A 23537-nucleotide genomic window follows, 5' to 3' on the forward strand; every position below is an offset into this window, starting at 1 on the left:
TTTCACATAAGATGCATTATAATAATTAATAAAAGGCCATACTCAGGATAGGCCTGGTGGCTCACGCCTGTAATCCTAGCACTCTGGGAGGCCGACGTGGGAGCATCGTTTGAGCTCAGGAGCTCAAGACCAGCCTGAGCAAGAGCGAAACCCAGTCTCCACTAAAACTAGAAAGAAATTATTTGGCCAACTAAAAATATATAGAAAAAATTAGCCAGGCATGGTGGTGCATGCTTGTAGTCCCAGCAACTCAGGAGGCTGAGGCAGAAGGATTACTTGAGCCCAGGAGGTTGAGGTTGCTGTGAGCTAGGCTGATGCCATGGCACTCTAGCCTGGATGACAGAGTGAGACTCTGTCTCAAATAAAAAAAAAAAAAAAAAAAAGGCCATACTGAGAAAATTTTAAGGAATGAAATTTTCTTATGTTATTGGATGTACTGGTACTATTGTTATACAACATATACTGGCATATAGAGTCTTTATAAGCTAAGAGAAGTTTTATGTTTCCAAATAAAGGAACAACATAAACGTTATGTAATAAACTTAAACTTATATTCAAACATTTTAAAACATGTGGTATCTGCTAGTAATGTAATTTAATTCTTATTAACATGTACATTTGAGCATTTCACTTCAGTTTCGAATCTAAAATCACAGACAAACTGACATGCAACATTTAAGAAAGTGAAAGATGCAGGAGAGGAACATAAGCAAGATTACAGAATAGGAGCTCCCCGTTTGGACCCTACACTACAATGCTGCAGCCGGGCCTAGATCACACTGCTTTTGTGGGAGCTTCGGGATCCAGACTGAGTTTGTGGTGCCCTAGTGGAGCTCAACACCAAGCAGCAGGGCTGTCTGGCGAGGGCAGGCCCTCACTCATGTGACAGGCTGCCTAACCATGGTCCTAGGTACAGACAAAAAGTAGCAACATCTCACTGGGGACCTAGTTACGGTCCATTTTTTCTTGGTCTTGCCATTAGCACCATCTGCTAAGATACCCAGGAAGATTCAGAGCCACCTGTGTCTCAGGTGAGGCCTTAACCCCTTGGTCTTATCTATGGCCCATGAATCAGCCCCAAACCCACATTTTTTTTGACCTCTATATATTTTATTTATTTACTTATTTTTAATTTTAGCATATTATGGGGGTACAAGTGTTAAGGTTTCATATAATGCCTGTGCTCCCCTCCCCCCTCGAATAAGAGCTTCAAGCGTGTCCATTCCCCAAACGTTGCACATCTTACTCCTTGTGGTTGTATATACCCATCCCTTCTCCCCCCCTCCCGACACCCGATAAATGTTGCTCCTATATGGTGTTGATCCATTAATACCAATTTGCTGGTGAGTACATGTGGTGCTGATTTTTCCATTCTTGAGATACTTCACTTAGTAGAATGGGTTCCAGCTGTATCCAGGAATATACAAGGGGTGCTATATCACCATTGTTTCTTAAAGCTGAGTAGTACTCCATGGTATACATATACCACATTTTATTAATCCACTCATGAATTGATGCCAAACCCACATTCTTCACCTCTCATTAATGGCTGGGGAATGAAACTACAGCCCACACTGGGATCTTCAGGGGGAAACATCCATCTGTGACCCTGGATGTATTAATAGCACCACCAACTTTGACCTGAATGTGCATCTTGAAGCAACATTGTAACCTGGCTGCCTCCAGCTGCAGGTAGTCAGATCCCAGGAGCAGGTTGGCTAACCTAGGACCAGTCTGGAAGCACATCTGTGTCCATGAAGGCAGGCCTGCTAACATAAGTCTCACCGTGAACCTTAAGAATCCCTGTAACTTGGTTACAGTCCCCGTTAGCCAAGGTCTGGAAGCAGCCCTGCCCACACAAAAACCTACAGGGAGACGTGCAGTGGACCAAGAGACAGAACTGAAGACTTAGGTCTCAGCTACAGCAGCCGTGTGAGTCAGTTACAGCCACCTCAACTGTGATCAGGATGAGTCCTGCCCATGCAGACCTGTCCAGTGATGGGGTGAGAGCACTCCCAGAGGCCCAGCATTGACACAAACCTGTCCACATCCTTTGTGTGAGCACCTGATCTGCAGAAACAACTACAGTTCCTTGTCTCAGCACTAGTCCTACTGAGCAGGATCTCGAAGAAAGGTCAGTCTTCCAAGGAATAGACAGGATCCGTGACTGTATGATGCCCTGATAACTGGTCTGCCAACCATGAAATCCACTGCAGTCCCAAGAGCAGCCATGGGACCTGGCTCCAAACTCAACTGACTGGAATCTCAGTGAAACTATTATCAGCCCATGGATGAAATCGGGAAAGATATTTAACTTCTAAAACTAGCCTATAATGATGGAAAGAGCAGCGTGCTCCTTCAGATTTAGGGACATAAACACAAAAATACACAAATCATGAAGGATCAAACAAAACTATCACCATCAAAAAGAAAACTAATAAAGTTCCAGTGATCATTTGCCAAAAAATTGACAACATAAGAATTGGCTAACAATGAATTTAAAACAATCATTTTTTTAAAATCTCACATAGACTGGTTGGTTTGAGTGTGTTGTGTTTACAACTAACTGATCACAACCAGTTATAGATTCCTTTGTTCCTTCTCCACTACCACTGCTTAACTTAACCAGCCTTTAAAAACTAAAATCTGATGGAAAAGAACACTGAAAGATAAAAACAAAGTTTTCTGTAAAAATGCATGAACAAAATGAGAACATTAATATAGACATGAAAACCACTAAAAAACAAATCCTGATGATGAAGTACAGCAATGTAGGCGTAACAAATGTAATTGAAAGCTTTAAAAGGATACTGAATCATGCAGAAAAAAACAAACTCAAAGGTCATTTGAAAGTAGCCAATTAAAAGAAAAAAAGAAAAAGTAAAGAACGCACGTGGGCTTTACAGTGCATCATAAAGTGAGCAAATATATGGACTTTAGGATTTTCAGAAAGAGAAGAGAAAAAGGAAAAAGTGATTAAAGATATACTCCAAATCTAGAAAAGAATGTTGAAATCCAATTTCATGAAGCTCAAAATACACAAAGAAAAACCTAATGAAGATTGCCCAAGGAGGTAAATAATCACCAGGAGACCTGTCTCACAAGAAATGATAAGGGGAATTTTTCAAGTTAAAATGATGGAATGCGGCTGGGTTCTGTGATTCACACCTGTAATCCTAACACTCTGGGAGGCCTAGGCAAGAGGATCACTCGAGGTCAGGAGTTTGAGACCAGCCTCAGCAAGAGCAAGATCCCATCTCTACTAAAACTAGAAACAAATTAGCTGGACAACTAAAAATATATAGAAAAAATTAGCTAGGGATGGTGGCATACGCCTATAGTCCAAGCTACTCCGGAGGCTGAGGCAGAAGGATCGCTGGAGCCCAGGAGTTTGAAGTTGCTGTAAGGAAGGCTGATGCCACAACACTCTAGCCCGGGCAACATAGCAAGACTCTATTTACAAAAAAAAAAAAAAAAAAAAAAAAAAAAATAGGTGGAATAACTAACAATATGAAAACTTAAAAGTATAAAATCTCACTGAAAATGCTAAATAAATAGTAAAATTTACTGTATTCTAATACTGTAATGGTGGTGCATAAATTGCTTTAAACTCCAGTATAATAGCTATAGAATTATTAAAAATAAATAAATAAGCATAGCCAAAATATTTTCTTAATGGATACACAATATAAAAAGTTATAAAGTATAACATATATACCATAAAATGTTTGAGGGGGAGAAAAGGTGAAATTTTTATTCATAAATATTAAATTGTTAATTTATTTTATTTTTTTGACAGACTCTCACTCTTTTCCCCAGGCTAGAGTGCCGTGGCATCAGCCTAGCTCACAGCAACCTGAAACACCTGGGCTGAGTCAATCCTTCCGCCTCAGTCTCCCTAGTAGCTGGGACTATAGGCATGCGCCACCATGCCCGGCTAACATTTTCTATATATTTTTAGTTGGCCAATTAATTTGTTTCTATTTGTAGTAGAGATGGGGTCTGGCTCTTGCTCAGGCTGGTTTCGAACTCCTGACCTTGAGCGATGCTCCCGATTCAGCCTCCTAGAGTGCTGGGATTAAAGGCGTGAGCCACTGTGCCCGGCCTAAATTGTTATCTTAAACTATACTTCTAGTTGTTTTACAAAAAGTCTTATGATAACCACTAGGCAATAAAGTCTAGTAGATACATGAAATAAAAAGAGAAAGTAATCAAAGTTTATAACAACAAAAACTATATACTAAAGTGAACAGAAGGAAATGCAATACACAAAAGAAACAAAGGAACTATACAATGGACAGAATCACATTAGTCAGTCCTTGCCTATCAATAATTACTTTACATATAAAGAGATATTATCCAATAGAAAGACAGTGCCACAGATGAAATGTTGCCTTCAAAATTTAACTTATCAAGAAAATTTAAGTTAAAATGTGATGGGCACTGAGATGGAACCACGGGTCGAGAGCTGTCAGAAGTGATACAGCCGTGAGGGCTGTGCTTTCACTGGCACTCTCCCCCCGCTAAGTCGTCATCCATGTAATGTCACAGCAAAAGGATTTCACCAGATGCCAGTGCCATGTCACTCGTCAGTGGCCTTCCCTGCCGCCAGAATCATGACCCAAATAAACTTTTATCCTTTATAATTTACCCAGTCTTTGTTATCGTAACAGCAGATAATGAAATAAAACTGACAAAGTGGCTAAGTAAATACAAAAAATTTAACTGCTGCTGCTCATGACAGTCTCACTGATGATTTAAGGACAAACATAGGTTTAAAGTGAAAGTATGGAAAAGGATGTTTCATGTAAATGATAACCAAAAGAGCGTAGGGGTGATTATACTTATATTAAACAAAATAGATTTCCAAGCAAAATCTCATGAAAGAGTCAAAGATGTTTACTATATAATAAGAAAAGGTTAATTTATCACAAAGATATAACAAAATATATATGCTCCCAACACTGGATCACTTTAGTATATAAAGTGTGATACTTCCAGTTTTGCTGTTCTTTCTGAAGATTGTGCTGGCTAGTTGAAGTCATTTTGTGGTTCCATAGAAATTTTAGAATGTTTTTCTATGTCTGAAAAATGTCATTGAAATTGTAACAGGAATTCCACGGGATATGCAGTTTGCTTTGTGTACTATGAACATTTTATGAATAATAAACTTTCCAATCTATAAACAAGGGGTATCTATCCATTTATGTGTTTCTTGAATTACTTTTACCAACATGTTATAGATTTTGCTTAACAGATCTTTCAATTCTTTTTTATACTGAACTATAAATATTGTATATGTTTTGATGCTTTTGTAAATGGACTGTTTACTTAAGTGTTTGCTCAAATAGCTTCTTCTTCGTATATAGAAATGCAAATATAATTTTTGCATGTTGATTTTGGGAAGGCAGTTTTAACTGGATAGATTAAAAGAGAACATTAACAGAACTGTAGAAAGACATGGGCAGAAACACACTAACAGGGACTTTAATACTAAGTGGACCTGAAAGACATGTAACATTCCATCCAACAGTATGAGGATGAGCATTCCTCTGAAGAACACATGGAAGATCTTCCAGGATAGATGAAAAGTTAAACCAAGAAAAAAGTATATTTAAATTTAAGAAAATAAAAATTATATTAATGGTATAAAACTGAAAATAGCAGGAGGAAAACTAGAAAACTCACAAATGTGGATAATAAACATGTTCCTGAACAACTAAAGGGACAAAGAAGAAACCAACAGGGAAGTAAAAGGTACTTTGAGACACATGAAATTGGGAACACAACAAACCAGAACTTCTGGGATGCAAAAAAGGAGTTGTAAGTTTATACTGATAAATTCTTACATGAAGAAAAAAATAAAGATTTTAAATAAATAACTTAACTTTAAAAAGTTTAAACCCCAAGGAACATGAACAAACTAATCCCAATGGTAATATAATGAAGTGAATAAAGATTGGAGCAAAAAGAAATTAAATAGAGACTAAAGAGACAATGGAAAGGGTCAAAAAGACTAATTGTTGAGCTTTTAAAAGAAAAGAAAATTGACTAACTTTTGGCTAGATTAACCAAGGGAAAATAAAGGAGAAGAGTCAAAATATAAATGAAAGAGAAGACATTATAACTAATGCCACAGAAATAAAAAATATATATTAAGCCCAGGCCCGGTGGCTCATGCCTGTAATCCTAGCACTCCAGGAGGCCAAGGTGGGAGGACTGTTTGAGCTCAGGAGTTCTGAGAAAAGGAGTTCTGAGCAAGAGCGAGACCACATTATTATTTTAAAAAGAAAGAATTGGCCTACTAAAAATATATATAAAAATTAGCCAGGCATGGTGGGGCATGCCTGTATTCCCAGCTACTCGGGAGGCTGAGGCAGGAATGCTTGAGCCCAGGAGTTTGAGGTTGCTGTGAGCTAGGCTGATGCTGTGGCACTCTATATCCCAGGAAACAGAGTGAGACTCTGTCCCAAAAAAAAAAAAAAAGTAAAAGAAAAAAAAATATATATGTATGTTAAAAGAGTACTAACAATTATATGAAAACAAATTGGATAAATTAAAATAAATTCCTAGAAACAAACAGCCCGAGATAAAATTATGAAGAAACAAAAATACTGAACAGACCAATGAAAAAGTCAATTGAAGCAATAAATAAAAGTCCCTCAAAAAACAAATTTCAAGGCTGAGTGATTCCACCAGTGAATTTTATAAGCACTTGAAGAATTAATGTCAATCCTTCTCAATCACTTCCAAAAAATTAAAGGGAAGAAACACTATCAAACTTGTTTTATAAGGCCATCATTACTCTCATACTAAAGCCAGATAAGGACACTAAATAAACAAACAAAACCTACAAGCCAATATCCCTGCTGAAGATACAAGCAAAAGTTCTCAACAAAATGTGAGAAACCAAATTCAAAGAATCACACACCATGATCAAATGGGATTTATCCCTGGGATACAAGGATGTTTCAACAAATCAGTAAAAATGATTTACCATAAAAACAGAATAAAAGATAACAATCATATAATCATCTTAAAAGTTTTTTTTTTTTTTTTTTTTTGAGACAGAGTCTCACTTTGTTGCCCAGGCTAGAGTGAGTGCCGTGGCATCAGCCTAGCTCACAGCAACCTCAAACTCCTGGGCTCAAGCAATCCTTCTGCCTCAGCCTCCCAAGTGGCTGGGACTACAGGCATGCGCCACCATGCCCGGCTAATTTTTTCTATATATATTAGTTGGCCAATTAATTTCTTTCTATTTATAGTAGAGACGGGGTCTCGCTCTTGCTCAGGCTGGTTTCGAACTCCTGACCTCGAGCAATCCGCCCGCCTCGGCCTCCCAGAGAGCTAGGATTACAGGCGTGAGCCACCGCGCCCGGCCATCTTAAAAGTTTTATTAAAAACATTTGGCCGGGCATGGTGGCTCACGCCTGTAATCCTAGCACTCTGGGAGGCCGAGGCGGGCGGATTGCTCAAGGTCAGGAGTTCGAAACCAGCCTGAGTGAGACCCCGTCTCTACCAAAAATAGAAATAAATTAATTGACCAACTAAAAATATATATACAAAAAATTAGCCGGGCATGGTGGCGCATGCCTGTAGTCCCAGCTACTCGGGAGGCTGAGGCAGTAGGATCGCTGAGCCCCGGAGATTGAGGTTGCTGTGAGCCAGGCTGACGCCATGGCACTCATTGTAGCCTGGGCAACAAAGTGAGACTCTGTCTCCAAAAAAAAAAAAAAAAATTGACAATATCAAACATATTTTCATAATAAAAACTCAAAATAATATACATTCAAAAGTATGCATAATAAAGGCCATGTATAAGAAGCCCTTGGAGCTGGGCCCAGTGGCTCGCGCCTGTAATCCTAGCACTCTGGGAGCCCGAGGCAGGAGAATTGATTGAGCTCAGTAGTTCGAGACTAGCCTGAGCAAGGGCAAGATCCCATCTACAATATAAATAGAAAGAAATCAGCCAAACAACTAAAAACAGAAATAATTAGCCTGGCATGGTGGCGCGTGCCTGTTGACCCAGCTACTCGGGAGGCTGAGGCAGGAGGATTGTTTGAGCCCAGGAGTTTGAGGTTGCTGTGAGCTAGGCTGACACCATGGCACTCACACCTGGGCAACAGAGTGGGACTCTGTCTAAAAAAAAAAGCCCTTGGATACCCTTATACAGAACAATGAAACACTGTAAGTTTTTCCTCTTGTATCAGGAATAAGACAAGGAAGCTCAATCTCACCACTTTTATTCAGCATAGTACTGAAAGATTGAGACACAGCAATTAGGTCAGGGGAAAAAAAGGCAATCAAATAGAAAACAAGAAGTAAAATTCTCTCTTCTGGGACATGAGGTAATCTTCTATTATATATAAAACCCTAAAGAGTATACCAAAAAACATTTAGAATAAATCCCTCAAGTCACAGATGACAAAATCAATATACAACAATCATTTGCATTTCTGTAAAATAAACTGAGAAAAAAGTAAATAGTCTCATTTACAAAAGCATAAAATAGTTTAAAATTCTAATGATTCAATCTAACAAACAGGTGAAAGATCTGTTCAGCAAAATTTGTACCATATTGATAAAAGTAAAGACACAAATAAATGGAAAACTATCCCCTGTTCATTGATTGAAAAAATTAATATTGATAAAATGTTCATAGTACACAAAGCTACTAATCCAATGAAATTCCCATTAAAATTTTCATGGCATTTTTCACAGAAATAGAAATACATTCTAAAATTTCTATGGAACAAATGACCCCAAATAGACAACACAATTTTGAGAAAGAAGAACAAATATACAGGTATCACAATTCTTAGAGAAACTATAATAAAGCTACGCTAATCAAGAGTATGGTACTGACATAAAAACAGATACATAGACAAATGAAACAGAAAAGAGAAAGCAGAAATAAACCCACGTGTACACAGTCAACTCATCTTTTACAATGGCAACAAGATACACAAAGGGGAAAACAGTCTATTCAATAAATGATACTAAAATAGTGCCTATCCACATGAAAAATGAAATAAAACACAAAAAATTAACTGAAAAGGGATTAATATCAAATGTCACATCAGAAACTATATAACTTCTCAAAGAAAGCATAGGGTACGATCTCTTTCACATGAGCCTTGTCAATGACCTTTTGGATATAATACCAAAAAAGCACATCCTACAAAAGAAGAAAACAAAAGCAAATGGGAATACATAAAACTAAAGTTTCTGCACAGTAAAGGAAACAAAGAACAATGTGAAAAAAAACAACCCAAGGAGTGGAAGAACATAGATTTGATGAGCGTTTAGTCAAACAGCCCTGCAAGAAATGCCAAATTGAGTCCATTATATTGAAAAATGAAATGATGCTAAACACCATAATAAAAAATCACATGAATTCAGACACATTCGTTGGTCAAGAAATAATAAAATTAAATAAAAAATAAAAATTCAAAAAAATCACATGAAATTACAAAGTTCCCTGCGAAAGGTAAATCTATACACAGACACAGAATTCTCCACTATTGGCCGGGCACAGTGGCTCATGCCTGTAATCCTAGCACTCTGGGAGGCCGAGGAGGGTGTACTGCTCAAGGTCAGGAGTTCAAAACGAACCTGAGCAAGAGCGAGACCCCATCTCTACTAAAAATATAATGAAATTAATTGGCTAACTAAAAATATAGAAAAAACTAGCCGGGCATGGTGGCGCATGCCTATAGTCCCAGCTACTTGGGAGGCTGAGGCAGAATGATCGCTTGAGCCCAGGAGTTTGAGGTTGCTGTGAGCTAGGTTGCCATGGCACTCTAGCCCAGGAAACAGAATGAGACTCTGTCTCCAAAAAAAAAAAAATTTCTCCACTATCATAATGATGGTATACGAAACTTACAGAAATTTTTTTAACGTGGAAAAATCTGTTAATAGATACACAATATAAAAAATTACAATTTGTGTAATTATTAATGAAGAAAGGGAATGTAAAGAGGTATAGTTTTTGTATTCAATGGAAGTGAAGTTTTATGAGATTAAAATATATTGCTATAACTTTAAGATATTTGAGATAAATTCCATTTCTCAAGATGATCACAAAGAAAATGCTCATAGAAAGTAAGCAAAAAGTCATGGCTTATCTTCTGATGCTGGGAAAAGAATAAAAAGAAAGAAAGAAAAGAACAACAACAAAGTAAGCAAGCAAAAAGAAATAAGAAAGGAATCAAAGCTTGTCACTACAAAGTCAACAGGACAAAAATGAAGGCAGTCTGAGTAGAAATGAGGGAAAACATAGCTACAAGAAATAGAAAACAATTCACAAAGTGTTAATAGTAACTTCATTTCCTTCACTAATTACTTTAAATAGAAACAGATTATGCTCCCTAATGACAAGAAATAAAATGGCTATATTAACAACAAGGAAGACAATATAATATGCTGCTTACAAAAGATTCACTTTAGCTCTAAGGAGTAAAATAGGCTGAAAATAAAAGGATTAAAAATTTATTCCATGCAAATAATAACCACAATAGAGTCAGGTGGCCATAATTAGACAACATGCACTTTTAAGTCAAAAAACTGTCACAAAGGCAAAGGTTGATGTTACGGTTAATAAATATAAGACCCTGTCTTATTTTCAGGGAAACACGGTATGTTCAGCCTACATAGGTCAAGTTTGTAGAGGACCCTTGTACTGAACACCAAATCAACCTAATTAACAGTGATGACAACAAGAAAGCAGGTGACTTGGTAGGCGTCTGTAACACAGACAGACAGAGAAAACCCTATAAAGTGGTTGGTCATAGTTGTGTAGTGGTGAAGAATTATGGCAAGCAATCTCAGGCCCAGGATGTCATCAAAGACTACTTTAGATGCAAGAAATGAACAAATAAAACTTTGGTTCCTGTTCTTCAAATAAAAAAATCACAATGGTACTTTTACAACAATATAAAAAACTTCCTTAAAACATTTAGGCATTATGAATAGCAAAATAAAAAAAGAGGAAGTACCCTTTCTGATTTCAAAACAAAGTTACAGAAATAAAAATAATGTGGTAATGGCACACAGTCAGATAAATAGATGATGGAACAGAATACACAGCCTAAAAGAAAACCCTGTGTATACGACCAAATTATCTTTCACAAGACGGCCACGGCCGCACTATGGGAAAGGAGAGCCTTTTCAACAAACGGTGTTGAAAACTCCATGTCTACATGGAAAAAAGTTGAACCTTACCTATGTATCATATACAAAATAAATATACCTTAAATGGATTAAGTACTTAAACATGACAAACATAATGATAAAACTATTAAAGGAACCTACAGAGGAAAGATATTAATCTTTGCACTATATTCTTGGATATTACATAAAAAAGGGATATCAAACTCCAGAACTTCTGCACATCAAAGAAAACATTTAGTGGAGTAAAAATTATACATAAGATAATGGTAAAAATATTTTCAAATCACACATTTGGTAAGTGTTAATATTTAGAATATATAAAAAACTCTTCAAGCTCAAAACAACAGAAAGTGAATAACTGGATTAAAAAATAGACAAAGGATTAGACTCCTATTTCTCCAAAGAAGATATAAAAATGGGTAACAAGCATTTGATAGGATGTTCAAAATTCACGGCCTTTAGAAAAATGAAAAGGAAAATCACAGTAAGATATTACTTAACACCTATTAAAGTGGCCACAATAAAACAAACAAAGCTATTGGGGATGTGGAGAGATTGGTATGCTCGTGGGGAAAAAATGAGAAGCCACTATGAAAAACAGCATGGGGCCTCCTCAAAAAATCCAAAATATTATCATCCAATCCTGCAATCTCACTTTTGAGTAAGTATACAAAGTATGCAGCGTCAGAGGTGGAATTGATATTTGTATTCCCAGGTGCAAAAGCAGAAGGTGGAAGCAACACAGATGTCCCTTGACTCACGAACAGTTAAAGTGTGGCACATGCATACAGTAGAGTATCACTCAGCCTTGGAAGAAAAACATCTCACCACAGGCTATGGTAAGCAGAAACTTTGAGAATGTCAGCTGAAATAAGCCAATAATGAAATGACAGATAGTGTATGAGATATATTAAGTAGCCAAAATCATACAAACAGAAAGTAGAATAGTGTTTTTCAAAAGCTGGAAAGAGGGTAAAATGGGCAGTTGTTCTTCAATGGGCACTGAGTTTTAGTTCTACAGGATATAAAAGTTCTACAGGTCTTGTGAGTAACAATGCGAATATAATAACACCACTGATCTTTACACTTAAAAATTTAAGATGGTAAATTTTACGTTCTGTGTTTTTACACGATTAAATTTTTCTTTTTTGAGACAGAGTCTCACTTTGTCACCCAGGCTAGAGTGGCGTGGCGTCAGCCTAGCTCACAGCAACCTCAATCTCCTGAACTGAAGCAATCCTCCTCCCTGAGCCTGCCAAGTAGCTGGGACTACAGGCATGCACCACCATGCCCCGCTAATTTTTTGCATATATATTTTTAGTTGGTCAATTAATTTCTTTCTATTTGTAGTAGAGACAGGGTTTTGCTCTTGCTCAGGTTGGTTTCAAACTCCTGACCTCAAGCGAACCACCCGCCTTGGCCTCCCAGAGTGCTAGGATTACAGGCGTGAGCCACCGCGCCCAGCCTAGGGGACATTCTTAATGCTCTGATAAAATTACTAAGTATGAATTCCTACAAAATAATAATGGAAGCCTCCATATGATCCAAAATCATAAACGAGAAACTGTGCCTCTGTCCCTGGTGTTCCTGGGATTTCTGAAGCAAAAATCAATTAACATCACTACTCACACACATTTCAGATGATGCAAAAAGGGAACATAAGAAAGGGTTTAAAATGAAGTTCCTCGAAACTATGCAGATGTTCCCATGTTCCCAGAAAGCAATGGCAGAGAACTCAGATCATGCAGTCCCTTACAAGCCATGCAGAGGACTTCGGCTCTCACTGTAATTTTGAAGGAAAATCACTGAGGGGAAAGAAAGGTCCTTAAAGAGCATTGGGCAGAAGATGACCCTGTGTGACAACAAGAGAAAGAAACCCAGGCATCTCAGAAACCAGTTCCATTCGAGCAGATATTCCCAAACTACAGTTTAAGGTCTGGCGTCTCCCTTGACTTTTGAAACGTCTCACCTGTGTCACCTGCTGCATTCACTCCCACCTACCTGGGTATGTGGCTCCTGCCTCCTGTTTCTTCACATTCCGCAGCTCTTGCCTTTGCTCCAGACAGGAAACCAGGTCCCGCTCAGAGGCAGCAAGACCTATGTTATTAGAAAGAAGCAACATGACTCTTGCTAGGATTCTCCACTTACCAACCCAGTACGGTGCTCAGTAGACAAGAAAGAACATTGCAGAGGTTCTAGAAAATTAAACTCAAAATACTGTTTCTTCATAGAACCAGGATATTTAGAAATCATTTTAAAATTTGTGAGTTCTTACTTCCACTATCTAGTATTTAAGTGAAAAACTAGCAGTAAAAATTGAATTTCAGAGTCTGGACCATGTTTTATGCTACCAAATTTTTAGAATTGTCACCCATCTAGAGGGAAGTATACAGGCCACCTCAAGAAAGGGGAAGGTTCATATTAAGATGAAACAACTTGAAAATTCTCTTTTCTACACAAACAAGTCCCAAAGTGTTCCTTGAAAGCAAAGATCTGAAACTCATTCATCCAAAGTCGAAATTCCCATAAAACATTTCACAAACAACGAAAATAAAACCCTTAGGGTTCCTTTAAGATCCCTAAAAGGAAGTTATCCTCACCCACAGAGACCAGGTTTGTGTAGTTCTCTAACATCACATCCCGATGCAAACTCTGCTGAGCAGGGTCCAGGCATGCCCACTCCTCCGCAGAGAAGTCTACGGCCACGTCCCTGAATGTCAACAATCCCTAGAGGGAAAAACATATTTATGAAACAGCCATGAACAATGTTCTTGATTTGACTAAAGGTGAAATGAGAGAAGGAAGAGAACTGGCTCTGACTTAAAGGAGTGACTGGAATTATCCAGTACTTAACAAACAGCAACATTCTCCAATGTATTCTTTACTTTGAGGACAGAGGGCAGCAAAGAGATCTACAAACAGTGTAGATACTGTACTTCTCTGGATGATAAAGTACTAATATAAATTAAGGGCATCCACAAAGGCATATACATTTTTGAGTGGTGTATGTGTATACACACACTAACACCATATACAATAAGCTGTATATGTTTCTCATATGGAAAAGTCAAGGTGAGTTAGAAAGGCATTGCTAAAACTTTAATGTGCAATGCAGTGAACTGGAAATTGTATTAAGGTACAGGTTCTGATTCAGGAGATTTGGCATGGGGCCTAAGTTTCTGCATTTCTCACACACCAATAATTCCAACTCTTCCAGCACAGAAAAAATATTTTGTCAACCATATAGTAAGTGGTAGAACCTGGGTTTTATTCTGATTCATATGACCAGTAAACAAAGATGAGAGCCTTCATCCTCTAAAGCAAGCCATAAACAAAGAGAAACTAAGAGAAAAGGAGAACTTCCAGATTAAATGTGATGATTTAAGTACATTAGTCAGTAAAAATCCTAAAGATACCTATTAATGACTAAAAAAAAAATCAATTTATAGGGGAGGAATCTGCCAGACATCACTTTAATTTATGAAATTAACATAAACTGTAAGAGGACAAATTTGTATGAGGTGCTGATGCAGAGGACACATGCCACTGCTGTGAGATTAGTCATAAATAATAAATCATAATCTGAATCTAATCATAAAAACATCCCTTTTATCCCAATTTCAAACAACATGTATTTCCCATAATCTATAACCTATAATAGCTTATTTTATTTAGTCTTTTTCTAGCATCCTAAAGAGCACATCTTCTAATTAAACTGTTTTTCAGAAATTTCTGGGTTATCTGGGGCAATTAATGCCATCCTCTTAAATGTGCTTTTTTTTTTTTTTTTTTGAGACAGAGTCTCACTTTGTTGCCCAGGCTAGAGCGAGTGCCATGGCGTCAGCCTGGCTCACAGCAACCTCAATCTCCAGGGCTCAGCGATCCTACTGCCTCAGCCTCCCAAGTACCTGGGACTACAGGCATGCACCACCATGCCCGGCTAATTTTTTGTATATATATATTTTAGTTGGTCAATTAATTTATTTCTATTTTTGGTAGAGACGGGGTCTCGCTCAGGCTGGTTTCGAACTCCTGACCTTGAGCAATCCGCCCGCCTCGGCCTCCCAAAGTGCTATTAAATGTGCTTTTTAAAATCCTGTTTGGGGCCGGGCCCGGTGGCTCACACCTGTAATCCTAGCTCTCTGGGAGGCCGAGATGGGCGGATTGCTCAAGGTCAGGAGTTCAAAACCAGCCTGAGCAAGAGCGAGACCTCGTTTCTACTATAAATAGAAAGAAATTAATTGGCCAACTAATATATATAGAAAAAATTAGCTGGGCATGGTGGCGCATGCCTGTAGTCCCAGCTACTTGGGAGGCTGAGGCAGGGGGATTGCTTGAGCCCATGAGTTTGAGGTTGCTGTGAGCTAGGCTGACGCCACGGCACTCACTCTAGCCTGGGCAACAAGTGAGACTGTGTCTCAAAAAAAAAAAAAAAAATCCTATTTGGCATAAAGATGACGGGGCATCCCCATGGAACCCCACAGTACACATTCTCCCACTTCACTGACAACTCAGGACCCAGCCCTGTGCCCAAGAGGAGTCTCGAGTATCCACATCTTCTCATGTTCATCTGTCAAAAAGGGAGCGTTCTCAATATTGCAGGCCATAAATTCATGTTTACATATTCACAATATGTAAAACTTTGGATAGAGAGAAAGAAGATAAGTTTCTGGTATGTAGGGGAGAAACATTTTAAGGAGCCCTTAAATATCAGAAGAAAGGGAAGTAAGCAGTTGAGACAATCCTGTTAGGCAGATGCCTCAGAAGCAGAGAAGCAAAGGTTTGCAAGTCCTCAAGACACGACATTCTAGGAGTAAAAGTCGACACAGCCCTTGACCTGGGAGACACTTACCTGAGAACCAGCCATTTCTTCCTCTTCCTCCTGCCTAAGGTTCCTTCTCAGCTGAGGGTATCTGCACAAATCGCAGCTGCATCTTGAGAATGTGCATTTCAAGGCATCAGCACAACCGCTTCATCTGCTACCACCACACCCACAGGCAGAAGGACCTGGAAGTGCAGAAAAGAAGACGTTGACCTGCCCTTTGTCACAAGAGAGATTCAGGAACACTGAGCCCCTACATAAAGACCAGCATGTGGGTTTCTCCTCTGCTGCCCTCAGGTGGCCTCCCCTGCCACAGACACCAGCAATTTCTGCTACTGCAATGGGAATGTGGGCCACACTGGTTCCCCTCAATCAAACCCAAGCAGAGCTGGTCCTGTGACCTCAACTTTGGAAAAACGGCTGAACTCAACTCTCAGGAACAGATCTGGGAGCCCACATGCTGGACTTGACTCTGGCCTCACCTGAGAATCGCATGGGGCACTTAATTAAAACCACACAGATGCTCCCACCCAGACCAATAGAATCTATAGGGCAGACACAGTTCATGGTGTTTCTTCAATCTGGTCATGGGATTATCACTGAAAGCCTGGGCTGAGCTACCTAGCTAAGCATCACGTCTCAAGCTTCAATGTGCACATAAATAAACTGTTATTCCAGGTCCCACTTTAAGCAATGTGATTCTGCAGGTGTGGAGGTGGTCCATGGATTGGGTTTATTAACAAGTCTCCTGTTAATGCTAATGTTGCTTGCTCAGATCTGTGATCAGTCCCACTCAGCTAAGACAGCAGGCACAGCACAGAGTTCCTTACATTCAACACTTCTATCACAATATAAATAATTGTGGTCCAAATGAAGGCCACTAACCACCATCCTGAAATATTCTCCGCTGGCCCTATAAAGTTTACAGAAGTTAGAAAGGCAACTTTATCTGAGACAGCCATTTGGAAACCCACACGGACACGTGCATTAAAGCAATGCTGACTGACCACGCACTCGGTGCTCACAAGTCTGCTGCAGGGCTCCGTGCTGGGAACCTCACGTTCGCTGTGTGAGTTCATCCTCGCACACCCGGGAGTCAGGCGCTAAGTGTCCCATAATCCCTAGGACTGCGCCTCCTCTCCCGCAGGGACACCGCGCAGAGCCGCTGCCCTCCCCGGGGGACCCTCCCGCCGTCCCCGCACCACCCGGGGGACGCGGCCGCCGCCCGGAGAGGCCCGGGCTGAGGCCGCAAGAAACGCAGGGCCAGGACCGGCCGGGACGCCCAGGGCGCCGCTGCCCGCCCGGCCCGCCCTGCGGACGGAGGGGACCGACGGCCCCGGCGCGCCAGGGCGGGCCTTGGTCTCCAGACTCCGGAGGCGAAGCCGGGCGGCCGCGTCCCCACAGCCGCTTCCGGCCGCCCTACCGGCCGCCGTCCCCTCAGAGCACCGGCCGCACGCTCGCCCGGCCCCAGCTTCCGGGGCGTCCCGGCGCCCTCCCTGTGGACCCTCGTACCTGCCGGTCTCGGGTGACACAGGCTGCAGCAGACACACCTGGGCCCCGAGAGGAGCAACGGCGGAGAGGGGACGCCGGCTCCGTGCCCGGCGGAAGAGACAAAGGCCGCGCCATGTCCCGGAAGCCGCCTCCTTGTTTCTGTCTGCGCATCTGATTGGACAGCTCTCAATACAGCGTCCCTGATTGGATAATGCTCTAGGCACCACCCCTCTGGCCATGAGTGACAGCAGTGACGCGATCAGACTGCGGCTGAATGAGGCCAGAGTAACAGGTGTTTGGCTGTAGCTGTAGACAGGGCTTTGCCCCCCTGCTCTGCGACCTAGCTCTGCGTGGGAGACATTTGTATTTCGTAGTGAAGATCTAACAAATATGCATTTTTAGGGTCTCACTCTGTCCCCTGGGCTAGAGTTTAGTGACACTATCATAGCCACTGCAACCTCAAACTCATGGGATGAAGCAATCCTACCCTCTTAAGCTCCAGAGTATGCATATGCCACCAGGCTTGAGTAATTTTGTTTTATTTTTTTTGTAGATACAAGGTCTTACTATGTTGCCCATGCTAGTATCAAATTCATGGGCTCAAGTGATCCTCCTGCATCAGCATCCTAAAGTGCTAGGACTAGAGAGGCATGAGCCGCTGTACCTGGCTGGAATAGGCAATTTTCAGTTTTAGTCATATACTAACACTTTATGAATACACATTTTGTGATTTTTAAAAACATGGGCTTTCTGGTCTCTCTGCCTATTTGTAGAGTATAATACCTTCTAGAGAACAGTTAGACCAAAGTCCTACAATACTCATGGGGTGACAATCAGCAGTCCCAGCCCTTCCTTTCAGAGCTCCTGGAATCTTCAAACTGGAAATCGATTCGGAGACCATGGGGCTCTGCTGCCCACCCAGATGGTTGCATGCACACAAAGTCCATTTGAGAATCTCCAGGTCTGCTGCATCTTCCTGCCCAAATGCCAGGGAATGTGCAACAGGTGTCACTGCTTCCCCTCCTCTTTAGATCCCTAATATGCAGTTTCAAATTCTAAGTCCAAGGCCTGGGGTTCCTCAAGATGCTCTAGAGCAGGCTGCATAGAGTTTTGTTTTTCTCCTCTCACTATAAAACCCAGGAATACAGAGCAAGTGTAAGTTCTTCTTGAATATATGCACAAGACCTGGCCTTCACCTGGTATTAATGACACAGGGCCAAGCCTGGCGTTTTGTACATTCTTATTCAGACTGAGAATGTACAGAAATGTCCACAGAGGAGACATTTTATGCAGTACAAGAGATGAACATAGACTTTTTAAAACTGGAAGGCCTCTCCAGGTAAAACCCTGGAATTTTCCAGATCTTGTCCAGTGACCTGCTTTAACTCTGTAAGTGGATCCCAGTGCTCAGTGTGTAACCTGTCACTAAAAGCCATTATCATCATCCACTCCAGCACTGCGTAGCACACCGGATGCTGCTAGTATCCACTGCTGGAACCCTGCAGAGACAGCTCTCCCATCTTCCCTGTGGAGCACAAGGCCCCATCTTCAGAGAAAGAGCATCAGAGTCTGAGCCAGATGGCACTGGGGAAAAACTCACTACAGCTGACGATGGAGAACCACAGCCAGCATCTATCTGCATGTCTGTATAGATGTGCCTGTCATAAAGAAACCAAAGCTTTAATTTACAAGACACTGTTGCAAACCCACTTCAAGTGACTTAGAAACAGGGATCGCGGCCAGGCGTGGTGGCTCACACCTGTAATCCTAGCACTCTGGGAGGCCAAGTGGGGTTGATTGCTCGAGGTCAGGAGTTGAAAACCAGCCTGAGCAAGAGCAAGACCCCGTCTTTACTAAAAATAGAAAGAAATTAATTGGACAATTAAAAATATATGGAAACAGGCCGGACGCGGTGGCTCACGCCTGTAATCCTAGCACTCTGGGAGGCCGAGGCGGGCGGATTGCTCAAGGTCAGGAGTTCAAAACCAGCCTGAGCGAGACCCCGTCTCTACCATAAAAATAGAAAGAAATTAATTGGCCAACTAATATATATAATATAAAAATCAGCCGGGCATGGTGGCGTGTACCTGTAGTCCCAGCTACTCGGGAGGCTGAGGCAGGAGGATCGCTTGAGCCCAGGAGTTTGAGGTTGCTGTGAGCTAGGCTGACGCCATGGCACTCACTCTAGCCTAGGCAAGAAAGCGAGACTCTGTCTCAAAAAAAAAAATATATATATATATATATATATATGGAAAAAATTAAGCACGCGCCACCATGCCTGGCTAATTTTTTATACATATTTTTAGTTGGCCAATTAATTTTATTTCTATTTTTAGTAGAGACGGGGGTCTCGCTCTTACTCAGGTTGGTCTACGAACTCCTGACCTTGAGCGATCTGCCCGTCTCAGACTCCCAGAGTACTAGGATTACAGGCGTGAGCCACCGCACCTGGCCAACATTTTTTCTTTATATAATACCTTTTGCCTTTGTTCGTCAGATGTACCAAAGACTGCCTGGTCTGAGTGTGTGCCTCAAATTACATTTATTTTCTCCCAGATAAAACATTAAATTTAGAGATTTGCATGTACATTTGTATTTTGACTTTGACAAATGTATAAAGCACTCCGGTTTTCACTATGATGTATGTTGTTGGCTGTAGATTTTTCATAGGTGCCCTCTAGCAGTTCCGAGAATCCCCTTCTATTCCTGGTTTTCTGGGTGTGTGTAGTTATTATGAACAGGCATTGGACTTATCAAAAGCTCATCTGTCTCAATCACAATAATTTTGGTACTTTATTCTATTATTATGATGTATTGCATTGTTTGATTTTAGTTTTTAAAACATATTTGCATTTGTGAGATAACAACTTTGGTGAGTGCATCCAATCATTTTTATATGTTGTTACATTCAGCTTGCTGCTATAATTGAGAATATGTGTCTATATTTTATAAGAGATAATAGTCTATACATTTCTCTCCATGTGATGCTTTTGCCTGGCTTTGTAACCTGGGTAACAATGACCTCATAGAATAAATTTATGTTTTCCCTTCTATTATTTAATTAACCTACTTAAACTGACAAATAAAATTGAACATATTTACATGTACAATATAATTTTTTGAAATATGTTTACAATGTGAAATAGCTAAATCAAGCTAATTAACATATGCATTACACCTCACATGCTTATCATGTTTTGGTGTGAGAACACTTAAAATCTACTCCTTCAGTGATCTTTAAGAGGCGATATATTATTATTAAGTATAGTCACCATGTTGTAGAATAGATCTCTTGAACTTATTCTTCCTATCTTACTGAAATTTTGTAGCTTTTTACCAATAGCTCTCCAACCCCACCCAACCCCTGGAAAACATCATTCTACTCTTTCTTTTTTATGTCTTTGAAAGTGACCATGAAGCATTGGTATTAATTCTTCACTACATGTTTTCTAGAATTCACTAGTGAAGACAGCTATCTCTGGGCTTTTCTTTAAGGGGATATACTTAATTTAATATCATTCTTTGCTTTAGGTCTATTCATATATTTTATGTCTTTACATATATATATATATATATTTATTTCAGAATATTACAGGGGTACCAATGCCTTGGTTATATAAATTGCCTTTGTACCACCTGAATCAGAAGCATGCCCATCCCCCAGACAGCATGCATCCCACTCATTAGGTGTGAGTTTACCCATGCCCTCCTCTCCCTCCCACCTGTCTGACCCCCGATGATTGTTACTTCCATATGTGCATGTAAGTTTTGATTGATTGTTACCAATTTAATGGTGAGTACATGTGGTTCTTGTCATTCCATTCTTGTGATACTTCACTTAAAATTGGCTCCAGCTCCATCCAGGATAATACAAGAGGCAGTTCACCATTTTTTTGTGGCTGAGTAGTACTCCATTGTTCACATTTAGCACAGTTTATTAATCCACTCATGGACTGGTTGGCACTTCAGTTGTTTCCACATCTTTACACGTGTGAATTGTGCTGCTATGAATATCCAAGTGCAGAAGGTAAAGCTTTTGTATGCATTTGAATTAATGTTTTATCATCTGAAATGGCCTTTTATTTTAAGATGATTTATATAAGACTATGATAACCCCAATGCATGAACCTACAGGATACACACAAAAGGTAAAAATAAATCAGAATGTATACTATAGAAAATTATCGAAGCGCAAAACAAGACAATAAGAGATGAAGATAGAAAAAATGACCTACAATAATGTGGAAACAATTAACAAAATGGCAGTAGTAAATCTAGACCTACCAATAATTACCTGAATATAAATTTATTAAATTCTCTAATCAAAAGACACAGAATGGTTGAATGGATTTTTAAAAAAAGACGCAAAGATATGCTGCCTACATGAGACTCACTTGAACTTTGAAGACAAAAAAAGCCTGAAAGTGAGGAAGTATAAAAAGATATACTGCCAGGCATGGTGGCTCACGCCTATAATCTTAGCATGCTGGGAGGCTGAGGCGGAAGGATCATTTGAGGTCAGGAGTTTGGGACCAGCCTCAGCAAGAGCGAGACCCTGTCTGTACTAAAAATAGAAAAAAAGAAAATTAGCCAGTCAACTGAAAATAGAAAAAACAAAAAAAAATTACCCAGGCTTGGTGGCTTGCTCCTGTAGTCCCAACTACTTGGGAGGCTGAGGCAGGAGGATCACTTCAGCCAAGGAGTTTGAGGTTGCTGTGAGCTAGGCTGATGCCCCAGCACTCTCTCGAGCCCAGGCAACAAAGCCAGACTCTGTCTCAAACAAAAAAAGGAAGAAAAGACATATCAAGCAAATGAAGACCAAAAGAGACCAGAAGTACTAGCTATACTTATGTCAGACAAAACAGACTTTTAAGTCTAAAACTGTTAAAGGAAACAAAGAAGGTCATTATGCAATGTCAAAGAGGCCAATTAATTAGAGGATATAATAATTGTAAACCTATATGTGCCTAACATTGGAACACCTAAATATATACAGCAAATATTAATAGACCTGAAGGGAGAGCTAAACAACCATGCAATAATATCTGCATTAGGAAATTTCAATATTCCATCTTCAGAAATGGAAAGATTATCTAGACAGGAAATCAAAAAAGAAATTGGACTTGGACCAAACTTTAGATGAAATGGACCTAATACACATAACATTCCACTGTAACAGCAGCAGAACGCACATTCTTTTCTTGTGCATATGAAACATTTTCTAGTATGGACCACCAAACAAATTATTAGGCCATAAAACAAGGCTAAAAATCCTAAGTAGATTCAAATTATCTCAAGTGTCTTTTGTTTTTCACACAGTAATATGCAACTAGAAACCAGCAACAGAAGGAATTTGGGGAAATTAACAAATATGGAGAGATTAAACAGCATGCTTTCAAATAGCCAATGGGTTGAAGAAGAAATCAAAAAATAAAAATGAAAATTATCTTCAGATAAACAAAAAAAGAAACAACATACCAAAACTTATAGGATACAGAAAAAGCTGTTCTAATTAGCAAAATTATATCAATAAACATCTACATCATAAAATAAAAATAATCTGAAATGCACAATCAAATGTTACTCCTCGAGGAACCAGAAAAGGAAGGAAATCCTAAGCCCAAAGTTATAGAAGGAAGGAAACAATAAAGTACAGAGAAGCTTATGAAATATGGACCAGAGAACTGTAGAAATTTAAATGAAGCTAAGAGTTGTGGTTTTTATTTTTTTATTTTTTTATTTTTTTGAGACAGAGTCTCACTTTGTTGCCCAGGCTAGAGTGAGTGCCATAGCAGCAGCCTAGCTCACAGCAACCTCAATCTCCTGGGCTCAAGTGATCCTCCTGCCTCAGCCTCCCAAGTAGCTAGGACTACAGGCATGCGCCACCATGTCCAGCTAATTTTTTTTTGTATATATATATATATATATAATTTTTTGTATTTTTAATTGGTTAATTAATTTCTTTCTATTTTTAGTAGAGACGGGGTCTTTCTCAGGGTGGTTTCGAACTCCTGACCTCGAGCAATCCACCCGCCTCGGCCTCCCAGAGTGC

General features: G+C 39.9%; 1 protein-coding gene across 3 annotated transcripts in view; it reads right to left on the reverse strand.

The window, feature by feature from the left end:
• Nucleotides 1-17627, reverse strand: part of LOC105871915 (KRAB domain-containing protein 5-like) — a 162572-nt gene extending 144945 nt beyond the window's left edge. Inside the window, exons 1-4 of one of the 3 annotated variants that reach the window (XM_012765564.2) lie at nt 17507-17627; nt 16025-16179; nt 13773-13899; nt 13174-13269 (exon numbers count right to left, since the gene is read on the reverse strand). In XM_012765564.2, coding sequence (XP_012621018.2) covers nt 13174-13269; nt 13773-13899; nt 16025-16039 — 238 coding nt within the window. In that variant the 5' untranslated portion in view covers nt 16040-16179; nt 17507-17627. Of the gene's footprint in view, nt 1-12928; nt 13149-13173; nt 13270-13772; nt 13900-16024; nt 16180-17506 lie in introns of those variants that run through there. The other 2 variants (XM_076009594.1, XM_076009592.1) reach the window with 2 other exon arrangements.
• Nucleotides 17628-23537: the final 5910 nt, after the last annotated feature.

This window comes from Microcebus murinus, chromosome 13 (genome assembly GCF_040939455.1).
Source record: "Microcebus murinus isolate Inina chromosome 13, M.murinus_Inina_mat1.0, whole genome shotgun sequence".
Classification (NCBI taxonomy): Eukaryota; Metazoa; Chordata; class Mammalia; order Primates; family Cheirogaleidae; genus Microcebus; species Microcebus murinus.